Source organism: Phacochoerus africanus, chromosome 11 (assembly GCF_016906955.1).
Source record: "Phacochoerus africanus isolate WHEZ1 chromosome 11, ROS_Pafr_v1, whole genome shotgun sequence".
Lineage (NCBI taxonomy): Eukaryota > Metazoa > Chordata > Mammalia > Artiodactyla > Suidae > Phacochoerus > Phacochoerus africanus.
Genome location: NC_062554.1, coordinates 33191187 through 33216130, shown reverse-complemented (window position 1 = coordinate 33216130; position 24944 = coordinate 33191187). Strand labels below are relative to the sequence as shown.

The 24944-nt window shown below is 38.2% G+C and overlaps 1 protein-coding gene across 1 annotated transcript; it reads left to right on the top strand.

Moving 5' to 3' along the window:
* The first annotated feature begins 1560 nt into the window (after nt 1–1560).
* MMP13 (matrix metallopeptidase 13) lies at nt 1561–13250 on the top strand. The gene is made up of 10 exons (XM_047753905.1): nt 1561–1699; nt 1784–2025; nt 2713–2861; nt 3045–3170; nt 5402–5563; nt 7232–7349; nt 8337–8470; nt 9404–9563; nt 11622–11725; nt 12409–13250. Exons 1-10 carry the CDS (start codon nt 1583–1585, stop codon nt 12507–12509), a joined length of 1413 nt encoding a protein of 470 aa, XP_047609861.1. The 5' UTR covers nt 1561–1582; the 3' UTR covers nt 12510–13250.
* The last annotated feature ends 11694 nt before the right edge of the window (nt 13251–24944 follow it).

Sequence of the window (24944 nt, the reverse complement as noted above, 5' to 3'; positions counted from 1 at the left end):
GGTTATAGCATTTACCCACGTGTTTGGATACCCCTTCCCTGCTTACCCCAATATGTATTCATGCACCTTCTGTTTGTCTCAGTATGTTTCTGGCCTAAGCTTCTCTCTAATCTTAATCACATAAATCAACTTGCAATTTTTTTTTCTTTTTACAAATGCACCTGAGGCGTATGGAAATTCCAGTGCTAGGCACAAATTGGAGCTGCAGCTGCAGGCCTACATCACAGCCAGGGCAACACTGGATCCGAGCCACTTCTGCAACCTATGCCATGGCAACATCAGATCCTAACCCACAGAGTGAGGCTAGGGATCAAGCCCACATTCTCATGAAGACTGTTGGATTTTTTAATTCTCTGAGCCACAATGGGAACTCCTTACTTTGCATTTTTAATCATTGAATCAGTCTGAAATCAGGGCCCATATTGCTCTCTTATTTCTATCTGCAAGGGACCAAAGATGGCATTCTGATTTCATGGTATTAAATATGTGAAGTTCTAAAGGGAATAATAGACTAGATGCCCCATTAAGACTATTTTCCTGAGTTGTTGGATCAAAGGTACTTCAATTATTCAAACAAAAAAAATGAAAATCAAGAAACTTGAAAGTGGCCACAGAACCCTAGTTTTCCTGAGCACTCCCATAGGTGTGGGAACCAAGCATCTCTATTTTTGAGAAAATAGCTGAGAGTAGATGGGATAGAGGAGGTCATATTTGAGGGTGGTTGAGAACATGAAATCTTCAGTCCACTGGCCTGGATTCAAATGCTGATAGTACCATGATTTAACTTCTCTGTATCACAGATTATTCATAAAGTTAAAAAAAAAAGCCTTCCAATAGCACCTACTTCATAAAACTATTGTATGGATTGAATGAGATAATGCCTTTTAAGCCTAGCATGCAGTAATCCCTTAATATGTGGTAGCTATTGTATTCTAATATATTGTTTTCTAATCTGTTCCTCTACTTCTGCCTGGACCCATAGGGAATTCATGCAGGACTCCATGTTTGTTGAGAAGTCACACCAGTGCTTTTAAATTTTGACTCCAGTCTAGTGATTAGAGTCCAAGTTTGGATCTGGTCCAATTCTGTGGCCCTCAGGTATACACATTTCTCTCTTAGTTGCTCTGGCGAAAATGAAGTTTAAAATTCACCCGATTACAAACATTCTGGAAAGAGGACTAGGTTTCTCTTTATGGACATAAGGGTACCATCTTGATATTCTTATCTGAAAAAGTAAAAGTAGCTATATTCCTACAAAGGAGAAAACATTTTTGCCAAGTGAAGTGAAAAATTTACTCTCTGTTTTTTCCCACAATAGCCATAAATATGCTGAGGCTGTTATTTTGCCAGATGGTTTTCGAGACCCTGCTGAAACAAGAGAAGCCCTCATTTTATATTTCCCTCAAATTCTACCACAAACCACACTTCTTTGGAGAAAAAAAAGTCGCCATGTAAGCATGTTTACCTTTGACTGAGTAGGAAGTTGAAACTTGTCCGTAAATGATGACTCACCATTGTAGGCCTATAAAAGAAAAGGTACTTGTCTGTGAAAGGCAGCAGCCTCCAGGCACTACCATTCAAGATGCACCCAGGTGTCCTGGCTGCCTTCCTCTTCTTGAGCTGGACCCACTGTTGGTCCCTGCCCATTCCCAATGACAGTGATGGTGATTTGTCTGAGGAAGACTTCCAGTTGGCAGAGGTAGAGTATTTTGCCAATCCCAGGGGTGTGATATGTGTCATAAATGCCCTTCTTTTAAGCAGGTCATTTTGGTCTCTTTTCTAGAACTACCTGAAATCATACTACTACCCTATGAATCCTGCTGGAATCCTGAAGAAAACGGCAGCAAGCTCCGTGGTTGACAGGCTTAAAGAAATGCAGTCTTTTTTCGGCTTAGAGGTGACTGGCAAGCTTGATGATAACACCTTGGACATCATGAAAAAACCAAGATGTGGGGTCCCTGATGTGGGTGAATACAATGTTTTTCCTCGTACTCTCAAATGGTCCCAAATGAACTTAACCTACAGGTAAATCATAGACTATCTTTCTTTAATGTCTGTTAGGTTTTTAAAATAGTACCCAATATCTGATTTTCAGCACAAGCTACAGATGACAGACAATGTGTGATTCCATTGTTTTAGATAGGCCTTAAATGCTAAACTAGAAATTAAGTAGGTCCTGTTATAACTTTAATACTCTTAATGAGGATATTGCATAGCATATATTATTTTTACATTAACAAAGCATTGATTTTTATTGTAAATATCAATGCATTTCTTTTAGATGTGAAATATAAATAGAAGTAAAAGTAGTTTCAAGAAAATCTACAAATGTAGTAATCAGACATATTTACTACAACAGTGCTAAAAGTGGAGAGTTTCACTCTATGAACTTTTTCAGAGCTCTTTCATTTGTTTAGGCTACAGTGATTGAAAACTTTAAGCATGCAATATATGTTTCATTAAACATCTAGTTACTTTAAATTTAAGATGCCAAATGGCCAAATATTTGCAAATACCCAAATTCTGATTGAATTCTTCATTTTTTTGGCCTTTATGGCATTGTAATGAATACATTTTTTGAAACAATGGCCCTCTAGTAGAACTTTGGGAGAAGGCATTGCATTTTGAGTTAAAAAGCAGTATTCTAAGAAAATGTATTCTAAAATAACTTTCACCTTCCAAAATTTGATTGAAACTTTCTCTGTTGAATAGGATTGTGAATTATACGCCTGATTTGACTCATTCTGAAGTTGAAAAGGCATTCAAAAAAGCCTTCAAAGTTTGGTCTGATGTGACACCTCTGAACTTTACCAGAATTCACAATGGTACTGCTGACATCATGATCTCTTTTGGAACTAAAGGTAATGATGCAGAATAATTTTTGAACTTTTTATATTCTGCTCCTTAATTGGTTCGATTCTTATATTCCTTCTTTTTAGTCATGCATTACTTTTTATAGAATTCAACAAAAATTCACCAAGTACCTGCACTAGGTACCACCACTAGGGTGTAATTAGATTCTTAACTCTTGATTTTGTGTGTAGAGCATGGAGACTTCTACCCATTTGATGGACCATCTGGTCTGTTGGCTCATGCTTTTCCTCCCGGACCAAATTATGGAGGAGATGCCCATTTTGATGATGATGAAACCTGGACAAGTAGTTCCAAAGGTAATATTTCTTATAAAGATATTATTCATGATTATGAGCTTAGATTAGACCATTAACTCATTGATAAGAAGTTAAGAAGCATACTATAAATTATATTTGGTATTTGATAATATTTTACAAAAAATGTTTAATAATTTACTTATTACTCTCTATGAGTAACATTTCTAAAAACCAATATAGAATATTAAAAATGAGCAAAATCTACTTAGTCTAGTGGCTCGAGGGATACTAGCTAACCTTGTAACAGGACAAAATGCTATCTGTCAATGAAGGTGTTGTTATTGTGTATTACTTTTTGCCATGTTGAAGAAGTACAGTTTGTTATAAATATACATCTAAAAACTATTAGAGATAAATGTGTAGATTATGAATCAGTTGAATATAAATTGAAAGAGTTTTTTTCCCTTGTAGAAGTATTAATGGCACCCATCCAGTCAAATATCTGCTTTCTGTTACATGAGTTACTTGTTTTGGACTTGGCTATACCACTGATTCTACAAATACCAGTCTAACAAATCAAGATAATGTCTTACTCCAAAAGGCATGAGACCAGATGAAACTGTGTTTACAAGATCAAAATGAAACTGACTGTTGAGTGAATTCAGTCAGTAGTTGAATCCTTAAGATTCAAAAGAATTAGAAGTGTTAATTTAGGCAGAAAAACCAGGTTGTCCCCACTAGGACTTAACTTTAAAACAATATGGACTCTTGGTTGTGACAATTAGAGGTAGTTTTCATAAACAGCTGATTTTTACTATTCTTTTTTAAAAAGGATTATTTTTCCAAAAATTAAAACTGGGCCTTGAATGATCAATGTCTCAATGCCTATGCCTCCAATCTTTCTTTGAGGGAAAGGTGAGAATTTACACATATATTTTGAATATACATATATATTCTGAATATTTCTCAAGTAAGAATGATTTTAGGAAGAAAGAATAACATCTGCTGTTGTTAAGACAGAGTCACAGTAAGCCTCAGTTTTTGGTTCCTGCATAAATTCTGAGTTTAAAACATTTAATTGAAATGAATGAAAACATCCATAAATCAGGATAAAATTTTCAGCTGAAAGAACTTTAATTTTAATGAAGTCATTTTAATAAAGAATTACTTGTCATTCAGATTACTGTGAATTTTGATCATGCTTATGGTCTGTACAATTTACCCAGTTGGTTATACATTTTCTTCATGCACAGGCAATGATAGCAAAGGGTTTTTTGGTTGTTGTTTGTTTTGTTTTTGTTTTTGTTTTTTTAACTTTTTAGTGCCACACCTGCAGCATATGGAGGTTCCCAGGCTAGGGGTCGAATCAGAGCTGTCGCTGCTGGCCTATGCCACAGCCACAGTAATACAGGATCCAAACCATGTCTGTGGGCTACACCGCAGCTCACAGCAACGCCAGATCCTTAACATATTGAGTGAGGGCAGGGATTGAACCCCCATCCTCATGGATACTAGTCAGGTTTGTAACCATTGAGCCATGACAGGAATTCCCAGGAAAAGGTTTTTAACGTCAAAGTGAAACCATTGGCTCCATGTTTCAGGTGTTCGTTTTCTTTTAAAATACTTTCCCCAATTTTAAATACCTGTATCAAGAGGCCCAACAATTGTTGGAAAGATGACTAGAGAAAATACAGTGACACTGTAGTCTTTGAGAGGAAACTCCCTTAATCATGTCCAGAATTTCTGTTTCTTTAAACTCCAGAGACTGGAGATATTCTAAGAAGGATCAATTTGATTGGAATTTTTTCTCAGGTAGAATCCCAGAGACCCAATTTAGTGCATCTGCTATGCTTGGTCATCATACCTCTGGATGCTGCCTCCTGTTTAGATGATATTCTAGGCAGCACCCTAGATATGTACCACCCTGTGTGTTTTCCAGTGAGTTTTCATTTAAGGTCATCACTGCCTGCTCTCCTCACCTGACCTGAGAAAGCAAAGAGCAAATCAGGATTACCAGTGTTTTCATAGCAAATCCTTATTGATTAATAATCAATCGATTGATGGTCTAATTGTATAGGCAACTATAATCAAAGAGAGGGTTGAAATTATTATAATGATTAAATCAGTGTTTTGAATCTCTCTTTAAGCTACTGAAGATTAATTTTTAAAAAATGAGTAAAATAGCCTCGAAATAGAAATGGTGACAGACCAGATGATGAGGAAAATGACATTTATTCTGTTACTTTATCGTTGGAAGACACTATTTGCTCAGTTTCTTTATTTTCTTACAGGCTACAACTTGTTTCTTGTTGCTGCCCATGAGTTTGGCCATTCCTTAGGTCTTGACCACTCCAAGGACCCAGGAGCCCTCATGTTTCCTGTCTATACCTACACTGGCAAAAGCCACTTTATGCTTCCTGATGATGATGTACAAGGGATCCAGTCTCTCTATGGTAACTATTAATTTACCAGTTTAAAAGCAGAATAGACGATTTCCCATCGTGGCTCAGTGGCAACAAATCTAACTAGTATCCATGAGGATGCAGGTTCGATCCCTGGCCTTGCCCAGTGGGTTAAGGATCCAGCATTGCCATGAGCTGTGGTGTAGGTTGCAGAGGCAGCTCAGATCTGGCTTTGCTGTGGCTGTGGTGTAGACCAGCAGCTATAGCTCCAATTTGACCCCTGGCCTGGGAACCCCCATATGCCACAGGTGAGGCTCTTAAAAAAAAAAAAATACATACAAACAAAAAAATGAAAGCAGAAAGATTTATACATTTATTTTCTAAAGTATTAGTGAGTTTACCATTACCACTATTACTGTTCCGAGGTTTGTTTTCAAAACCTCGGAAAATAGGCCCATTTTCTTTCTTTCCAAATCAAACTACCTGCTCAAGCAGAAAATAGTCTATTCTCTAAAATTTTTGCAAAATGTAACTCATCATATTTGTGTTTTATACAGTGCAAGGTACACTTGATACCCTCACAATACTTCTGACATAAGAAGAAAATATTTTATTCTTCAGTTAACCAAAGCAAAAACTAAGCCTATAGAGTTTAGTGTATTGATAGTAACATAGCTAACTGAAACATATCTGGATAGTAACACAGCTTTTGCGATAACTTTCATACTGATTTCGCAGGGTGAAAGTGAGATTTTTAACCAACTTTTATACATTCTGGGTGTTCTCTCAACCACTACAGTTTGCCACAGTAAAATCATTCAAGAGACCTGTTGTAGCTTTTAATTAATGTCTATAATGACCATTTGTAAAAATCTTTTTTTCTTCCAAATTTAAAATAATGTTTAAAAAATAATTAAAACTCAACCCAAATGAGCAAAATTACCTGCCATAAATAGAATTAAAGTATGGAGCCATCAGTGTAAACAACTCTGGAACATAGGGCTCGGAAAACTGGATCATGTCACCTCAACCTATTATGTTCCCTTCTGGATTTTAATCTACTATAGTAGCTAGTGTAGGCACAGGTGAGAATTTTGCAGTTTTTTATATTTCTACAATATCCTGGCTGAGGAAGGAACTGATGGTAGAACTAAGTACTAGGTAGATTTAAAGAAGTTTAGAATTGTTTTACGCAGTGCATCCCTTTTGCACTCATGTGAGCTGGTGGAAAAGTTATGAACATGTGGCACCACATATCAGAGATGCAGCTGAACTGCGGTAAACTGGTAAAGCAAAATGACCTGATATTGCCAGTGGGCAAAATAGGCAAGAGAAAGAGCCCACAGGAGATCTCCCACACAGATGATGTGCCACAAAAAATGGCTTTGAGGGGAATGGGTTTCTCAAGAGAAGGTTGTGCAAACATGGGGCAAGTTTCCTCAAAGTCCTTGCTCCCCACCCAAGCTTCATTTCTCTGACCAACCTCAATAAAGCTGAATTAGTGGTTGAGATGGTTCTCGAGGGTCTTGAAAGAGGAAAACAGAGGGGAAGTTCCATAGGCAAGACCTTGGTAACTCTGGAGGAAGTAAATGGATTGTGGGTGTTTGGAGCATTCTGCAGGAGTGGCAGGAGTCCCTCCCTGGAGGGAACACTTCCTGCTCTCCATTGGTAGGGTCAGGTCATCCTCAGTAACTTCTTTCACTCATTTCATAACTTCAGGTCCAGGAGATGAAGACCCCAACCCTAAACATCCCAAAACACCAGACAAATGTGATCCTTCATTATCCCTGGATGCCATTACCAGTCTCCGAGGAGAAACCCTGATCTTTAAAGACAGGTACTCTTGCTATTACTTTATAAAATCTACACATAAAACATTTGCAAAACATCTACATCCATGTATACAAACTGCCAAAACATCCAAACCTCCAAAGAAAGGTGAAATTTGTGAAAATAATAGAACTTTGGGCAGTTTATTTATATATTTCAGATGAAATAAATAACTGATGGATAAACATTTTCCTTTTCAATGGAAAAGGTTGGTGTCATATGGCTTCTTTTTACATCTTTGGTTGTAGTTTTTCTTATAAAGATAACCAAGCAAATATAGAAATTAGATTTATTTATATAAACAACACACAAGTATTGAAATCAATTACCATATTAGTAATCTGTTACTCATAATTCCACATGAATTCCTTTTGGTATGGAAAAACTTCAGTTCTGGTAACATATGTTAAAATTTGAGAGGAAACTGAATCTATAGGTGGTGAAAAATGAAATATTAATATTTAATTTTGATATTGTTTTAATATCCTTATTTGTTCATTTGTTCATTTATTCATTAATTAATGAATTGCTTCCTCATGTGTGATCCAATAGCATTTCCACCTCCTCCATTATAGCACTAATTATATTGTTCTCCAGGTATATTCTCATGTATCAGTTTCTCCAGGCTATGAGATCTTGGAATCATAGTTTGTGTAATTCATGTTTTCCTTCCAGAGCTCAACACAGTACCTGGCGCATCTGCTTGCCACTTACAAGATAGGCAAAATTGAATAAAGTGTGGTCCCAGCCCACAAAGGACTTGGAGTCTTCACAAAGGCTCTGTGAGATTTTAGAAGTCCATACTTTAGGCTGGAGTTAAGATAGCAACAGCTTGTTAACTGGCACTTAAAGGGAAGTGGCAATTTTTCTCCTTCACAAGAGACAGGGAAGGGTTGTGTCTAACTTGCATTGATGAAGAGACAGGTGGCTAGAGGAATAGAAAGATTGCACTTGAAAAAATGATGGCAAACTCTGCATTTTTACTTTGTGTTAGATTCTTCTGGCGTCTGCATCCTCAGCAGGTTGATGCTGAGCTGTTCTTGACAAAATCATTTTGGCCAGAACTTCCCAACCGCATCGATGCTGCATATGAGCACCCCACCCGTGACCTTATCTTCATCTTTAGAGGTAAGCTTTCCACCAGCAACACCTCCCACATGTCCAGAGCAAGCAGTGATGAACTTGATGCTACCAGAGGCTAAATTCAATGGTCATTGTCAAAAAGATACCTAAATTAAAAATCAAGTATAACAAAATGGAAACCAGAAAGCACCTGAGACCTTTCTACCAAGTGTTCCCAGAATTGACAAGTAAAATGTCTACATTGTTACTTATCATATCCACTCTGTTTCATAGCGATCATGTCAGTTTTTTTTCTTCTTACCTCTTAAAAATTATTTACCCAGCAAATGTTATAACAAGGCACATTTTGAAAAACTGAAAAAATATCCACAATTCTCCATTCTGAAAAGTCCATTTATTTTCTCACTTAATTTTCTAGCCTTTCACCATATGTTATACATATTTTAAATATTTATATTCATAATTTGTATATATTTTAATATTCTACTTGTTCCCTTGACATAAAATCTTTGAAAGTTGCTATTCCGGTTTCATAGTCATAATTTATAATGACTACATAGCTTTCTATTAACAATGTTTCTATTTTGTGTTACAATTAATGCTATAATGTTACTTTTTAGAGAAGAAAATAATTTTATACCTGGTGTTCAATCAAATTTCTAGGTTTCAACTGAATTTTCTGTTCCTACTGTGCTGCTTGTTTATGTAGAAACCTTAATGTATTTTTCACCCAGTTCCAAAATTAATATTCAGAGGTAATAAGTTGCCAAACCAATTATAATACTTGGTTGGCTACACTTACATTTAGGAAATTAGGATTTTAAATCCTATTTTTCAGTTGAATAATGCTCATTTTTTGTGTTTCATAAACTGATTGATTTATTTCTAGATGTGTAAAATGAGTCTTTCCTTGTTAAAGTAAATGTTTACCTATGTGAGTTCCCTTGAATAACAAAACAATTCTTCCATTTATTCTAGGCAGAAAATTTTGGGCTCTTAATGGTTATGATATTCTGGAAGGTTATCCTAAAAAAATATCTGAACTGGGATTTTCAAAAGAGGTTAAAAGGATAAGCGCAGCCGTTCACTTTGAGGCTACAGGGAAGACTCTCTTCTTCTCAGGAAACCAGGTCTGGAGGTATGGCAGCCGTATTTACTGACCCCTCATCCTGTGTTACAGAGGCAGAGAGAGCCTGGAATGCTACTTTAAATTACCTCCAGTGTTATTTTAAATGTCAAACCCGTGGTTCATTTCTGTCCCATGTCAGCTCCTATAAGTGGCTTTTAAGACAGGTATTTAAAAGTCTCAAGCCTTCTTGAAATTACACATATAATTCATACCTCTTCCGGGCCACTCTTTTCTCTCTTAGCCATTTGTTGGACTTCAAGCATGGCAAGACCGTCTGTCTTATTTTGACATCATTCCTTGTCATCATTCTCCCAGATTCCCTTTCTTGCCATCCTCTCTCAGTTTATGTGTAGCTCCATCTTCTGTGGCTAGAGAGGACATAAGAATAGGTACAGGAAAAGACTGAGTGAAAGAAAGCCACAATTTCCAATGTCTTTTGATCCATTGGAGAGGTCAGCCAGGAAGCTGAGAGGCTTATAGTTTGTAAAGTCACCCCCTTAAAAAGAACAAGTGGAGCTGGAATGTCTAAAACATATGAAGAGCTTAAGTCAGCACTGATATTGGCAGTACTTTCACGACCAAATCCATGTCTATATTCAGGCTGATTATCTCACAGGTACCTAATACTTGAAGTTTTTAAAATGGTAGTTTTACTTCCTCTCTACACACACACGCATGTGTGTACACACACACTCCTATATAGATCAACTTTACCTTTTGACTTCTTTATTTCTGGTAATGCCATTCATGACCTCAAATATAACTTTGAGGTTCTACCTGGTACTGTGTTTCAGTCCTCTTACCCTATATGAATGCTATGCTTCGGTCAAGATGGATTGCATACCATTTCTCAAACACAATATGCTTTTTTCTCCCCATAACCTTCCCCTATACAATTTCTTTGCTAGAGGTCTTTCCCTACTCCTCTCTCTCTTGAAATTCTACCCATCATTTAAAGGTAACTTGAAATACCATTTCAACTACAAAATATTTTTGGTCACCCATTCAAAGGTTCTCATGTAATTCCCATGACATCTCTCATTTACTCTCACCTGATGTGTAGCTTCTATTGCTTAGTGTTGGAGTTTTGTGTGCATATGTATTAGCTTTCTTGATAGTTCAGTAGTTCTTACCTTTTACCTACTGGAACATACATTGAAAATTTTAAAAAAAAACTGTCACAGGTAACAGCAGGAATAGTATATCACATGAGGCTGTGCTAGATTAATTTCAGAATGTGGTGGGCTAGGGTTGAATATGTGCAGGGGAGGAGGAGTATAAACCATATAACTATGGGAGGGAAAGCTATGCTTCCCTTCCTAGCTTTAGTACCACCATATGCCTATATAACTTTTTCGTACAGAAATTAAACCTTAGTTTTGTATCCATTATTGCACTTAGCAAGTTGTGGGAGATTAACAGATAATTATTCAATTGTAAACTTATGTTTATTTAACTCCAGGAACATTTTCCTAATGACATATTTTTGTAACAGTTACACAAATTTTGTGTGTATGTTTTTTGTTGTTGTTTGTTTTTTCTTTTTGTTTTTTTTTTGTTTGTTTGTTTGATTTTTAGGACCACACCCATGGCATATGGAGGTTCCCAGGCTAGGGGCTGAATTGGAGCTGTAGCTGCCAGCCACAACAATGCTAGATCCGACCCACATCTGTGAACTACACCACAGCTCATGGCAATGCCGGATCCTCAATCCACTGAGCTAGGCCAGAGATTGAACCCACGACCTCACGGTTCCTACTGAGATTCGTTTCCACTGAGCCGCGACAGGAACTCCCAGTTACACAAATTTTGAAATGGAAATGAGCTTTTAACTGTCTTTACAAAGTTTGCCTTTAGGCAAGTCAAAATTCTCACCAGGTATCCCACTATATACTCAGTATTATAATTCTTAATTTTAAAAAGCTACCAAATGTTTTAAATTGACTTAAAATTTTGAAACTTTTGTCAATTTTGAAAGCTGCCATTATATCCATTCGAAGGTAATATTTCCTTTCTAAGGTAATTCACCTACAACTTACTTAAGAATTTCTTTTTTTTATTAAATAGCTATGATGATACTAACCAGATGATGGATAAAGACTACCCCAGACTAATAGAAGAGAACTTCCCAGGAATTGGTGATAAAGTAGATGCTGTCTACGAGAAAAATGGTAACTACTTCCATTGCACTGTCCTTAATGGAGGGTTTATGTAGCCCCTCAAAAATCATTTTCTGCTAAAGGATTTTTTTATATAGAACTTAGATGTGCTAAAAAATGTCTAGCTGTTAAGGAATTAGCCATTCCTGTGTGACTACTTACACAGACAGTAAGCAAAAATTAATACACTTAGAATAAATGAGAATTTTACTTTATAACTCCAATTCTGTGAATAAAAGAGGCTAAATCTTTAAAAAATACCAAATCTTAAACACTACCTTAAATTTAAAGATAGTAAGATGCAGACTATTGCCATAATTCATATCAGGGTGGAGTGGGGATTAATTTATATATGAAGACCAATAACATCACAACTACATAATGATTTTTTGCTTTAATTATGGAAATTGTGTCTCTAACTTATGACAAATAGGAAATATCAATAATTCAAGCATCAAAACTGAAGCTCATGGCAAGAGAGCACTTAATTCTGGATGACAATTTAGAAGAACTAGAAATCTTTATTCCTTTCCCCTTCTTTAAATTATAAGCAATATGTTATAGCATTAGAGGTGTTTATAAACATTGGAATGTTTTTTAAAAAGTGGATCTAACAGATTGGGCTTTTAATGTTAGCTAGAGTAGAACAATAATTTTCAAACTCTGAAATTTTCTTTTTGGTGTTTTTCTTACAGGTTATATCTATTTTTTCAACGGTCCCATACAGTTTGAATACAGCATCTGGAGTAACCGTATTGTCCGCGTCATGCCAACAAATTCCCTATTGTGGTGTTAAATGCTTTTAAAATATTATTTAAATCCTAGAAATCATTTAGGATAATACTCCCAGACATTTTTTGGGGGGTGGGGGGTTGCTAGGGAGGGAGAGAGAGATATCAGGGGAAAGCTTAGTTCTGTGAACAAGCTTCAGTAAGTTATCTTTGAATATTTAGTATCTACAACTATGTGTGGCTGGAACCACATTGAATTTTAAAGTAATGAAATTCATTATCTCTAAGGATCACTTAATTCTTGTGTGCGATACGAAAACTGTAGTTGCAATATTCCCCAATCAAAAATGGAATATGTGCTCTGTCAAAAAAAGCTCAATATATTTATAAGAAGACTTTGTAAAGACATAAAAATAAATCACATTTACAGCATCAATCAACCATCTTTACTAAATAGTATAAAATGGTATGAAAATAGAATTCAGGGGAGCATATGACAGCCATACACAAAGATAAACCAAAGGGAAATGTCTGTAATAGATATCTTGCAGACAGCTTTCCAGAGATAATCTGAGTTTTGTACTAAAAATATTTGGATGTACATGCCCCTCTTCATGCATACATTAAGGAAATGTCAACATTACCAAAGACAAGAGACAAACACTAATGGTGAGGACAGTAGCTGTGAACTTTGGATTCTGTTTAATTTTCACTTTTGTTAGTGACTCAAGGACTACTCTCAAAGAAGGCAGATATTTCTTTTAACTCTTAATAAAATACTTCAACTCTTTCAAAGATATAAAAGTAAGTTAAAATTGTTAATAAAATGATCTAAGGGCACAGCATCACTTTTTCATAAATCATCTGATCATTTAACACTAAAAGTATTAACGGTTTTATCTAGATAATTGTTTTAATTGTCCAGTTTACCTTGGATATATAAGCTATTTTTGAAAGAAACAGACTAAAACATATCTTATAAATTGTAAGTGTATATTTTAAAGCAGAGCTATCCAAAATAAAAGCAGTCTACTGGATTTGGGTCCTCTTGAAGAATGAAACCATGCCTTTTTTCTCTCCTTTTTTTTCCCCTTCAATCCCTTGGAATATTTTGCAGTGCCTGGCACTTGGTACTTATTGAACGTATGAATGACCATCAAGGAAGAACCATTGTATTGAGAGATCATGTTCTAAAAACTCAGACAAGAAAAGAAAGTGTATTATATTTGCAAAATGTTTTAGGAAGTGTTTATATTGTTTATAATAAAAACAATATTTTCAACAGACATTGTTATATGGTATGTTTTTCTCTTTTGGCATAATTTTAAGCTTTCCTCACACAAAGAATGTCCATTTAAATTATTCCTGTTTTTTGATGAATGAATGTAGCTAGCTCATCACTGTTTTTGTTTGATTGGTTGTTTTTTATAACACTAACTTCAAATTTAACTCAAGTTCTGGCCCAGTTTAATCAGTCTGGTGCGAATGAGCCCCTTCCTCTGGGTTATCGTCCCCAGGTGGAGCTCACAGGTCCCTCGGCATACTCTTCAGTGACAGTACTACTTGGTACTAAAGTGGAAAGAACAGGAGCTCTGGAGTTAGATAGATTGAGTTATAATGTCGACTCTGCCTTGAACTCGGGCATGTTCTCTTAGGCAGGTCATTTGATTCATTTGAGCTTCACTTTCCTGATGTTTAAGATGAAGGGGTTAGCAACACTGGTGGAGCTGGGGAAATATGGGGAGGCATGGAACTCTAATGAGAAAGGCAGTCACTATTTGGGAAACTCAGGGACCGCTGAGCTTAAAACACTAGGTCTCTTCTGTTTTCTTAAGCACAGCTCATCACCAAACATTTAATAAGTATCTGTTAAAAGTGTCGGGTACCTAAGATCTTGAGATAAACTAGAAAAACTCGATCTCTATCCCTGAAGAGCTTCTATCCTACTATGGAACCAAAGCAATTAAAATTCAGTAAGTGAAGTGCTTTTTTAGGGGATCAATGATCACTTATTAGGAGAGCAGGAAGGACTGCTCTGCTCCTTGCTTCCTCTCAGTGCACCCCAAAAGTCTTCCTTGATAATTTAATAGGATTCCTGATTTCTTCCTTCCTTCATTTCTTCCTTCCTTCCTTTCTTTTCTTTTTCTTTCTTTCTTTCCTTTCCCTTCCTTCCTTCCCTCCCTCCCTCTTTCTTTCTTTCTTTCTTTCTTTCTTTCTTTCTTTCTTTCTTTCTTTCTTTCTTTCTTTCTTTCTTTCTTTCTTTCTTTCTTTCTTTTTCTTCTTTTCTTTTTTTGATTTTTAGGGTTGTACTTGTAGCATGTGGAAGTTCTCAGGCTAGGGGCTGAATTGGAGCCACATCTGTGACCTACACCACAGCTCACAGCAATGCTGGATTCTTAATGCACTGAGTGAGGCCAGGGACCGAACCTACATCCTTGTAGTTTCATTACTAGTTGGGCTTGTTACCACTGACCCACAATGGGAACTTCCAGGATTTCTGATTTCTAAGTTTCTCTGTTGGAGTAGAACATTATCCATCCATCCAATAAATAAATATAATTAATTCCTGTCCTATATCAGGAACTTAATACTGGGGGTACAGTGAAAAGAAAAATTCATTACTTTCTTGCAGCTCACAATGTGGTTGAGGAGACAGTCATTAATCAAATAAGGAGAAATTACAACTATGATAAATGCTACAAGGAAAGGAAACACTGCAGTGCTCTAAGATCCTCTAATAAGGATTTTACCAACTGTATATATGGGGGGAAGGCCCCGGGGGGTGTTTCAAGAAGAGAGTCACAATAGAAGAATACCCAAGTTGACATAAAAAAATGAGAACAACCAGGCAGTGAAGGGAATCAGGGAAAGGGCTCTGGATGCATCCTTTAAGATCAGAAAGGATCTCTTGGAGCCCAGCAGAGAATCACAGAGTTTTATGATGATATTGGCAGAGTATGGATAGGTAAATCGCACTAGGAAATCCCCTAAATCCAACCATGTTCTTCCTATTCTTGAGAAGGGCAAATATGAATCAGAATCTCTATACGATAAATAAGAAAAACCCATATTGATGTTTAAAGCTTGTTAGCTAATAAAATAAAATAATAGCATTCCAGGGGTTGGCATGTGAATATCTAGTTCTTGGTGTTGAGTCAGTTGACGGAAGGAAACTTTTTTTTGAACATATGAGTGTTCACATTATTCTGAAACAAGGTTGGCACCTGTCCCCACCAGAGCACTGGGAAGCCATTCCCCATTGAAAGTCTTGTTCTGGCCTGGTACCTAGTGAATCAGTGGGTTGTACTGGTGTGATAAAAGGCCAATAACCATCCCACCCATTCTCTCAAGTGGATGACTTGGCTCTCAGGGAAGCTCCAGGTGGATGGTACCTAGGTCATATCTGCATAGGAATGGTTGCTTTAGAATAATACCTCTCAGACTGTGTTCTGTAGACCAGCAGTATTAACATCACCTGGGAACTTGCTAGAAATGCACATTCCATGCCAGCCCAGAGCCACACAATGAGACATTTGTATTTTAAAAGATATTTCAGTGCCTCAGGCCCCACAGTGCCTCAGAATATATCTAAGGAAGTGCTCCTTGCAACACTTTTTCTGAAAGAGATGACATGGGTGTTCCTGGGGTACAAAGCTTCCTGTAATACTTTGGGAACTCTGTATCCTACACTCCTTCCAGAAGATTTATAGGGTATACTAGTCTACTAAAGGCTACAAATAGTCTGTGTCAAAGAAACTGTTTAGCTTGTTGAACAGGTTTTCCAAACATTTCTAAACAAAGAACATCACTTTCTTTTACTCTTATTTGAAAAAGATGTTTAACTTGATTTTTAAAAATGTTCATTTGCTTTATTATTTGCTTGCCTGATCTCTCTCATGAATGACTAGATAGATCAATAGATAAGAGATACACAGTAAGGAATATTTCCCAGTGCCCATCTCTGCTCCTGCCTCAATTTCAAATTCCTTATCTGCTTGGTGTTATCTGGATCAGTGTCCTTCTGTTATAGCCAGAACATCAAATTCAAATTATGCTGCTTATTCTAAATGCCTGTTTGGAGTTTACCAATGGGAGCAAGGGTAGTATTTAAAAAAAATCTCAATGTGAGTTGAGTAGCTGGTCCCAATATGCTGTGCTATGAAATATGTTATGGTTAAAATACAAATAGCCTGTTCACACAGATATTCACCTATGATGTGAGAAGACCAAAGGAATGTTTTATGAGAGGTTACACTATGTCTACAAACATTGGAGTGCATTGCCCTGAGCTAATGCCATGAACAATAAATTATACCCAAGTTGAACTTCTCTCCTAAAAACAACAAAATTCACAACTGAAGACTGAGCATTCTTCACCCAAATGGACTGGAAACCTTAAAAAAGATATCCTACTCCAGAAGAAAAAGAGGAGGACACATCGAGAGGTAGGAGGGGCGATTTCATAATATAAACAACCCCATACCTCCTGGGTGGGAAGCTCTACAGACTGGAAACTAACTGGTTCACAGAGACTCACCTACAGAAGTGAGAGTTCTGAGCCCCACATCAAACTCTCACGTGTGGGGATCTGGCACTGGGAAAAGGAGCCTCTGGAGCATCTGGCATTGAAGGCCAGCGGGGCTTATGCGCAGGAGCTCCACCATTCTTAAAAGGTGCACACAGACTTTCAGGTGCACTGGGTCCCAGGGCAAAGCAAAGTCTCCATAGGAATCTGGGTCAAACCTGACTGCAGTTCTTGGAGGACATCCTGGGAAAACATGGGTGAATATGGCTTGTTATGAGGGAAGGACATTGAAAGCAAGGCTCTTGGGAATATTCAGCAGCTGTGCCTTTCTCTGGAGGTGGCCATTTTGGGAAAATCTGGCCCCACCTGTCAGTCAGCTGCTGAGAAGCCCCAAGGCAAACAACAATCCAGGTGGGATCATAGCCCCACCCCTCAGTAAACAGGCTACCTAAAGACCCCCCCAGGCACACAGCTGCCTCTAATCCCATCCAGAGACTAAGCCCCACCCACCAGAGGGATCAGAATTGGCTCCACCTACCTAGTGGGCAGGCATCAGCCCCTCCCATCAGGAAGCCCACAGCAAGCCCCCATACTGACTTCAGCCACAGGGGGGCTGACATCAGAAGTAAGGGAGGCTACAACTCTATTAACTGGAAAAAGTTCACCACACCAAAAACCTATAAAAATGAAAAGACAGAGAACTATAACTCAGATGAGGGAGAAAGGAAAAACCCCAGAAAATCAGCTAAGTGATGAGGAGATACTCAGCCTCCAGGAAAAAGACTTTAGACTGTTGATGCTGAAGATGATGCAAAACATTGGAAATAAACTGGAGGCAAAGATGGATAACTTACAGGAAACATTGAACAAAGAGATACAAGATATAAAACTTAAGCAAGAAGAGATGCAAAATACAATAACTGACCTAGATATAAGACCAGACACTATCAAACTCCTAGAGGAAAACATAGGCCAAACCCTCTCTGACATAAACGACAGCAACATCTTCTCAAATCCACCTCTTAGAGTACTGACAATAAAACAAAAATAAACAAATGAGACCTAATCAAACTTAAAAGTTTCTGCACAGCAAAGGAAACCCTAAACAAAACGAAAAGACAACCCACAGAATGGGAGAAAATCTTTGCAAGTGAATCAACTGACAAGGGATTAATTTCCAAAATTTACAAACACCTTCTGCAGCTCCATACCAAAAAAACAAACAACCCCATCCAAAAACAGGCAGAAGGTCTAAACAGACAGTTCTCCAAAGAAGACATACAGATGGCCAAAAAACACATGAAAAGATGTTCAATATCACTCATTAGCAGAGAAATGCAAATCAAAACCACTCTGAGGTGCCACCTTACACCAGCCAGAATGGCCATCATTAAAACGTCTACAAATAATAAGTGCTGGAGAGGGTGTGGAGAAAAAGGAACCCTAGTACACTGTTGGTGGGATTGTAAATTGGTGCAACCACTGTGGAAAGCAGTATGGAGATTCCTCAGAAAACTAAACATAGAACTACCATTTGATCCAGCAATATCATTCCGGGGCATCTATCCAGAGAAAACCATGACTTGCAAAGACACATGTACTCTGATGTTCATTGCAGCACTATTTACAATAGCCAAGACATGGAAACAACCTAAATGTCCATTGGCAGAGGAGTGGATCAAGAAAATGTGGCACATATACACAATGGAATATTACTCAGCCATTAAAAGGAATGAGATACTGGCATTCTTAGCAACATGGATGGACCTAGAAATTATCATGCTAAGTAAAGTCAGCCATACAATGAGACACCAACATCAAATGCTTTCACTGACATGTGGAATCTGAAAAAAGGACAGACTGAACTTCTTTGCAGAATAGATATTGACTCACAGACATTGAAAAACTTATGGTCTCCGGAGGAGACAGTTTGGGGGGGGGATGTTCTTGGGCTGTGGGATGGAAATCCTGTGAAATCAGATTTTTATGATCACTGCACAACTACAGATGTGATAAATTCATTTGAGCAATAAAAAAAGTGAGGAAATTGATACTTAGATTAAAAAACTTAATGTCTATATGAATAAAATGGGAGATCCAGAATTCAATAAATAAATAAATAATACCCAAGTTAAATTATAGCTAGTAATAGCCTCTTCATCAGATAATATTGGTGAAAAGTTTGAAGACTCCTTAAAGTGAACCAATAGTTCAAATGTTTTTGAAATTGAAGCAACTCACAAGCTCTTATGCTTATGTAACAGATTTTGTCCCTGAAATTATCCTAGGAGAATTTTCATGTTGAATTAAAGATATTGTCTTCAATCTCTGCATCCTCATATCACAATAAAAATGCCAAAACTTATATAGCAGACCTCATGGAAAGATAACCACCATATCTCCCTATCAAATTTAAATTCCAGTTACAGAAAATACCTTGATAGGAGTTCCCATTGTGTCTCAGTGGTTTAAGGACCTGACATTGTCTCTGTGAAGATGCTGGTTTGATCACTGGCCTTGTTAAGCTGGTTAAGAATTGGGCATTGCTGCAAGCTGTGGCATAGGTTGCAGATATGGTTCAAATCCAGTGTTGCCATGGCCATGGTGTAGGTAGCTCTTATTTGACCCGTGGTCCTAGAACTTCCATATGCTGCAAATGAGGCCATAAAAAGAAAAAAGAAAAAAGAAAAGGAGAGAGAGAGAGAGAGAGAGAAAGAAAGAAAAAGAAAGAAAGGAAGAAAGAGGGAAAGAAAATGCCTTGAATTTAAGTATTCATCATAAGGCTGTGAGATCCGCAATAGTTCCACTAGGTGGCATCAGCCATACTCTTTTGAAAACAATGAATCATTCAGAGGACTTAATTCAGTATGGATGAGGAACCTGGACAAATCCGCGGACAGTTTAATTCCTGACTTTTTGCCACTGACTTTCAAATAAGACTTAAGAGCTTGGGAATTCAAGAATAGCTTGCTCTGGTTTCCTTAGTCACATATGTGTCCCTGTCACTTAACTCCCGAACTATAAACTTTCTTCTTGGAGATGAGACTCCCAGGATGGTGTGTCACACCAAGCCATCAAGACTGCGGTAGGCCCCTTGGAGCTGGAGCTGGGTCTTGTGCGTCACCACAAGCCTATGGATGACAGACTCCAACAGGAACCAGAAAATACACAGTGTACACAGAGAATGGAATCACATTCCAAAAAAAAGAAAAAAAAACAAAAATGCAGCCAGAGGGAAGAAAATCCCAAATTACCAGACTTATAACCTGGGGCCAATGTCTGCTTAAAGGAAGTGAATGCTTAAGGTTTCCAAAGTTTCTTTCCCAATCATTTAGTTTTTCTTTTTTCTTTCTTTCTTTCTTTTCTTTTTTTTTTTTAACCTGCTTGATATTCTAGAGTTCATGAAACATTGAACATTGATTTAGGATTTCTTGGCTTTGTTCTACCTCATGGTTCACAAGGCACTCAAGCGGGATTACAGATTTTCTATTAATGACCTTTGGAGAATCAAAGATCTACTAGGTTTACACCAACAGCATGGCCATTTTTTTGAGTTTAGTATGGTATCCTCTTTGTCTTGTCTTTTCTTTCTTTCTTTTCTTTTCTTGTTTGTTTGTTTGTTTGTTTGTTTTGGCCATGCCCGTGTCGTGAGGAAGTTTCCAGGTGAGGGATTGAACCAGAGCCACAGTAGTGACAATGCAAAGTCCTTAACCACTAGGTTACCAGGGAATTCCTTTATTTGAATTATTTCTTTTTTGGCCTTTTTAGGGCCACACTCATGGCATATGGAGGCTCCCAGGCTAGAGGTCAAACTTGAGCTGTAGCCACCGGCCTGCACCACAGCCATAGCAATGCCAGATCCAAGCCACATCTGTGACCTACACCACAGTTCACAGCAACGCCGGATCCTTAACCCACTGAGCGAGGCCAGGAATCAAACCTGTGTCCTCATGGATATTAGTCAGATTCGTTTCCACTGAGCCACAATGGGAATTCCCCTTATTTGACTTAAATGGTCAAAATTATGCCCTAAAATTAGATGCTTTGAGAAGGAAAATTTATCTTCCATATGTTTAAAATTTTTTATAAACCACTCTGGAAATAATCATTCAATAACATCCCCATGCTTCAACTGAGCAAGGAATGATTTTAATTACATGATATTTGGTGAGTCTGTGAGACTCTTAAATCCTGGTTGAAATGGAACTGGTCTCACATGATTCAAAATCCACCAGGTATATTTTACAGTTCTTTACAAGTGAAGATGGTGCTGTTTCCATTTTCATGGCTTTATGCTGGATTAAAGGACGTCATCCAAGGATCCTTAGCTATCGCCCCAATACTATGCCAAAAAGATTTAAAATTAGTAATTAAAAGTGCCTTTTGGGTTACTTGTTTTTTAATGTTTACATATACCAGTAACCTTCCTTTTCTTGACAACCTTTCCTTTCTTTTAACAGACTGGCACTAAAAGCCAGCCCAGTACAAGTCACAACCAGGTCACCTGAACTTTCCAATTCTATCTGAAGAGGAGTGGTGCTTTCTGTGGTTAAAGGTGTGGCCTTTCTGCGTTGTATCCTCTGGCCAGCCTGTGTTTCAGTTTAATGGGTGCCAAGTGGCTTGTGACTTTGCTTCCAAAGCAACACAAGGAAAAAGGAACTCTTTGAGTCTTAAGTACCTCTGAGCACACAGAGAACAGTGTGTATGCTTATGCTGGCTCTGTTTCTGGCACACTCCAGTTTGGATCATTTTTGCTGAGCAGAGTGTTGAGACAAGCAGCTATGCCTCCAGCCAAGTCCACTTTTCTGAAACCCACTTATCAGGATTTGTCCTGCAATAAGTAAGGTACCTCCTAAATCATATTCCTAATTTCATAGGGAATGTCTAAACTGACTTACAGTTTGAATAACTATGAGATAAAATAAAGGCCAAGGAAGTAGGGTAATAGGGAAGTGAAATAATGGGCAATATTTTGCAGTAGTGGTAATGGAAACACGTAGGCAACAAACTTACCCAGGGATTGTGTGGGATTAACCGGAATACTAATAAAGAAATCAGAGCTCTTTTACTAAAATTGGCTTATGCGCTCTGTATGCATAATGTAATATGCTTCTCCTTAATGTTTATATTTAAGTTCAAAACATTTCCTGAAATCTTTCCATGTGGCAAATTTGGGGGCTGGGGGATGTGGCAATATTGTATGTCCTGTGTTTACTCAGGATGAAAATAACTAGAGGAACTAATTAGATCATCTGATTCATCTTTTAGTTTTATAAATGAGAACTGAGACTAAGAGAAAGGAAATGATCTCTCTACAACCATACAATGATGTTGGAGACTGGACCATAAAAATCATCTCATTTTCCTCCTTTCAGCTTTTTTTTTTTTTTTGTCTTTTTGTCTTGTTGTTGTTGTTGCTATTTCTTGGGCCGCTCCCGCGGCATATGGAGGTTCCCAGGCTAGGGGTCCAATTGGAGCTGCAGCCACCGGCCTACGCCAGAGCCACAGCAACGCGGGATCCGAGCCACGTCTGCAACCTACACCACAGCTCACGGCAACGCCGAATCGTTAACCCACTGAGCAAGGGCAGGGACCAAACCCGCAACCTCATGGTTCCTAGTCGGATTCGTTAACCTCTGCGCCACGACGGGAACTCCCTCCTTTCAGCTTCTTAATTCCTCTACTTCCTTCCAGAGTCCACTATGTGTTTAGATATCTATTAGTTATGAGGGCTTATGAAATACATTTAATTCGACTGTAAAGTACCACTAATCTCCTGGTACAAGGGGAGTTGATTCCCTGTGTCTATATTATCTTGGAGCATCGTCAGACCACACCAGGTTCTCAGCCTTCGGTGGCCATCTATTTCCCCAGCAGAGGTCTTTGACCCTCAATGACCTTAATCAGGAGAGACTGAGGGGGCTCTGGCTCAACTCTCTGGGATTCAGTGAAGAGTCTCTTTGCCAGGACTACTTTGCCTTTGCATCCAATTTTGACAACTAAATTTCTGTGATTCTCTCCAGATGAATCTTACCTTTATTACAAACTATTCACTCCCTTTAGTCCCTGTGCTTCTTAATATCCTGTGCCCAGTGGATATAGTCTTTTGGCCAGGTCTTATAGGTTCAAGTTCTGGTCCTTGCCTCAGCACAGAGGCTGGGCCCCACTATTTATTGATGAAGGGCTGTTCTCTCTTTTAAATGAAGATATAAATATTCAGACAAGTACATACAACCATCTCAATTTTGTTCAGTCCATCACAAATACCTTTTGTTTTCCTCCCTGCCACCACCTCTCTCTCAAACATCCTGTTGGCTTGTTCAGAAAAACAAACAAACAAAACAGAAACAAAAACAAAAAACCCAAAGAGGAGTTCCTGTCGTGGCACAGCAGAAGCGAATCTGACTAGGATCCATGAGGATGCAGATTCGATCCCTGGTCTCCCTCAGTGGGTTAAGGATCCAGCATTGCTTTTGAGCTATGGTGTAGGTTGTAGATGGGGCTTGGATCTGGCATTGCTATGGCTGTGGTGCAGGCTGGTGGCTACAGCTCCAATTCAACCCCTAGCCTGCGAACCTCCATATGCTGCGGGTGGGGTCCTAAAAAAAAGCAAACAAACAAAAACCAAAGAAGCCACAACTACAAAGATTGGCACCTTCATAGCACCTGAGCACCCACACCATAACCCCTCTAGACATTGTCAGCACAAAAGCCAATCACAGCTGTCAGGGAGGAAGAAATTTTCTTCTGCTTTTATGGCTTCTTCTGGCTGGTCTAAGAATTAAATCGACATAAGACAGATTAAAAGAAAATCAAACACCGGTTTTATAGCATGTTTGTGTGGGAGAGACCCAGGAAAACTGAATAATTCACTAAAATGGCTGAAAACCTCACCTTAAATTCCATCTTTAGCTAAAGACAAAAGAGGAGGTTGGGGGTAGTGGTGTGAGAATTCAAAGAGAAGGAAGACAACTGACATGAAGATGGAAAAGCAAAGGTTTGATAAACAAATATCTCTGTGCCATGCAGAGACCATGGGATACAGAGAGGAACTTTCACAAGCAGACTTGACTTTACCAAGTGCCTCTCTCTCCACACACCGAGTTCATACTAGAGTTATGTATGGTGATAGCTCCCTTCCTGGAACTGATTGAGACAGAGTAGCATAGTTACATAGGCAGTTGTAGAAGTCCCAGTAGGGAACCATAGATAGAGAGGGAAACCTAGGGAGCTTTGGGAGACCACTGTAAGTTAATAATCACTCAATAAAGTCATCGGAAGCCATGGAACAAAGCAGGCTCGCTTAACAATAAAACCATAAAAGAAAGCACAAGATATGCCTCAGGTCATTAAATGAAAGATAAAATGGGGCCTGCACTCATATTCAGCAGCTGAAGATAAGGATCCTTACGACCAAGGTCGGGAATTGAAGGAAAAGATGACCTTCTAAAGTAGAAGACCCTCATTATATGGAACTCTGAGATGCTTTTCACATATGTTACCACCCTTCTGCTGATTTGAATAAGCACCATGACCATCATAGTTTGACCTTGTAGGGTCCAGTTCTCTCTTACCCAATTCAAAGGCGGTGCTAGTGATGTAAGCCTGATGTCTACTCAAAGAATGAGGGAGAAAGTAGTCTTTTCCCCCTCCCCACTTTCCTTGGATTATAAAAATATAGGTCATCTATTCCTCAGGGCAGAGCCTCCTCACCTGCCCACTTGTATCCCTCACAAGCATCCTATTTTAATAAGTCTATTTCTCGTCTATCACTTTGTCTCTTGCTGAATTCCTTCTGTGCTGAGCCACAAAGAACCTGAGGCTCACTAAGTCCAGACAACAGGTGAATGATTCTAATTTAGGAAAAAACTGTGGGTCCAAGTCCCAAACTGGCTTAAGCTGGGTTTGAGTCAGAGGTGTTTTGGTTTCAGAGCAGGTCCTCTATCTATCTACATTCTTTCAGGCCGTGAGAAGA

Bases quoted from the DNA above. Each gene is read 5' to 3' on its own strand.
- MMP13 (XM_047753905.1), top strand. From the start codon at position 1,583: ATGCACCCAGGTGTCCTGGCTGCCTTCCTCTTCTTGAGCTGGACCCAC. The intron at 7,350-8,336 runs GTACTCTTGCTA...ACTTTGTGTTAG, and splicing joins ACCCTGATCTTTAAAGACAG to ATTCTTCTGGCGTCTGCATC. The intron at 11,726-12,408 runs GTAACTACTTCC...TTTTTCTTACAG, and splicing joins TGCTGTCTACGAGAAAAATG to GTTATATCTATTTTTTCAAC.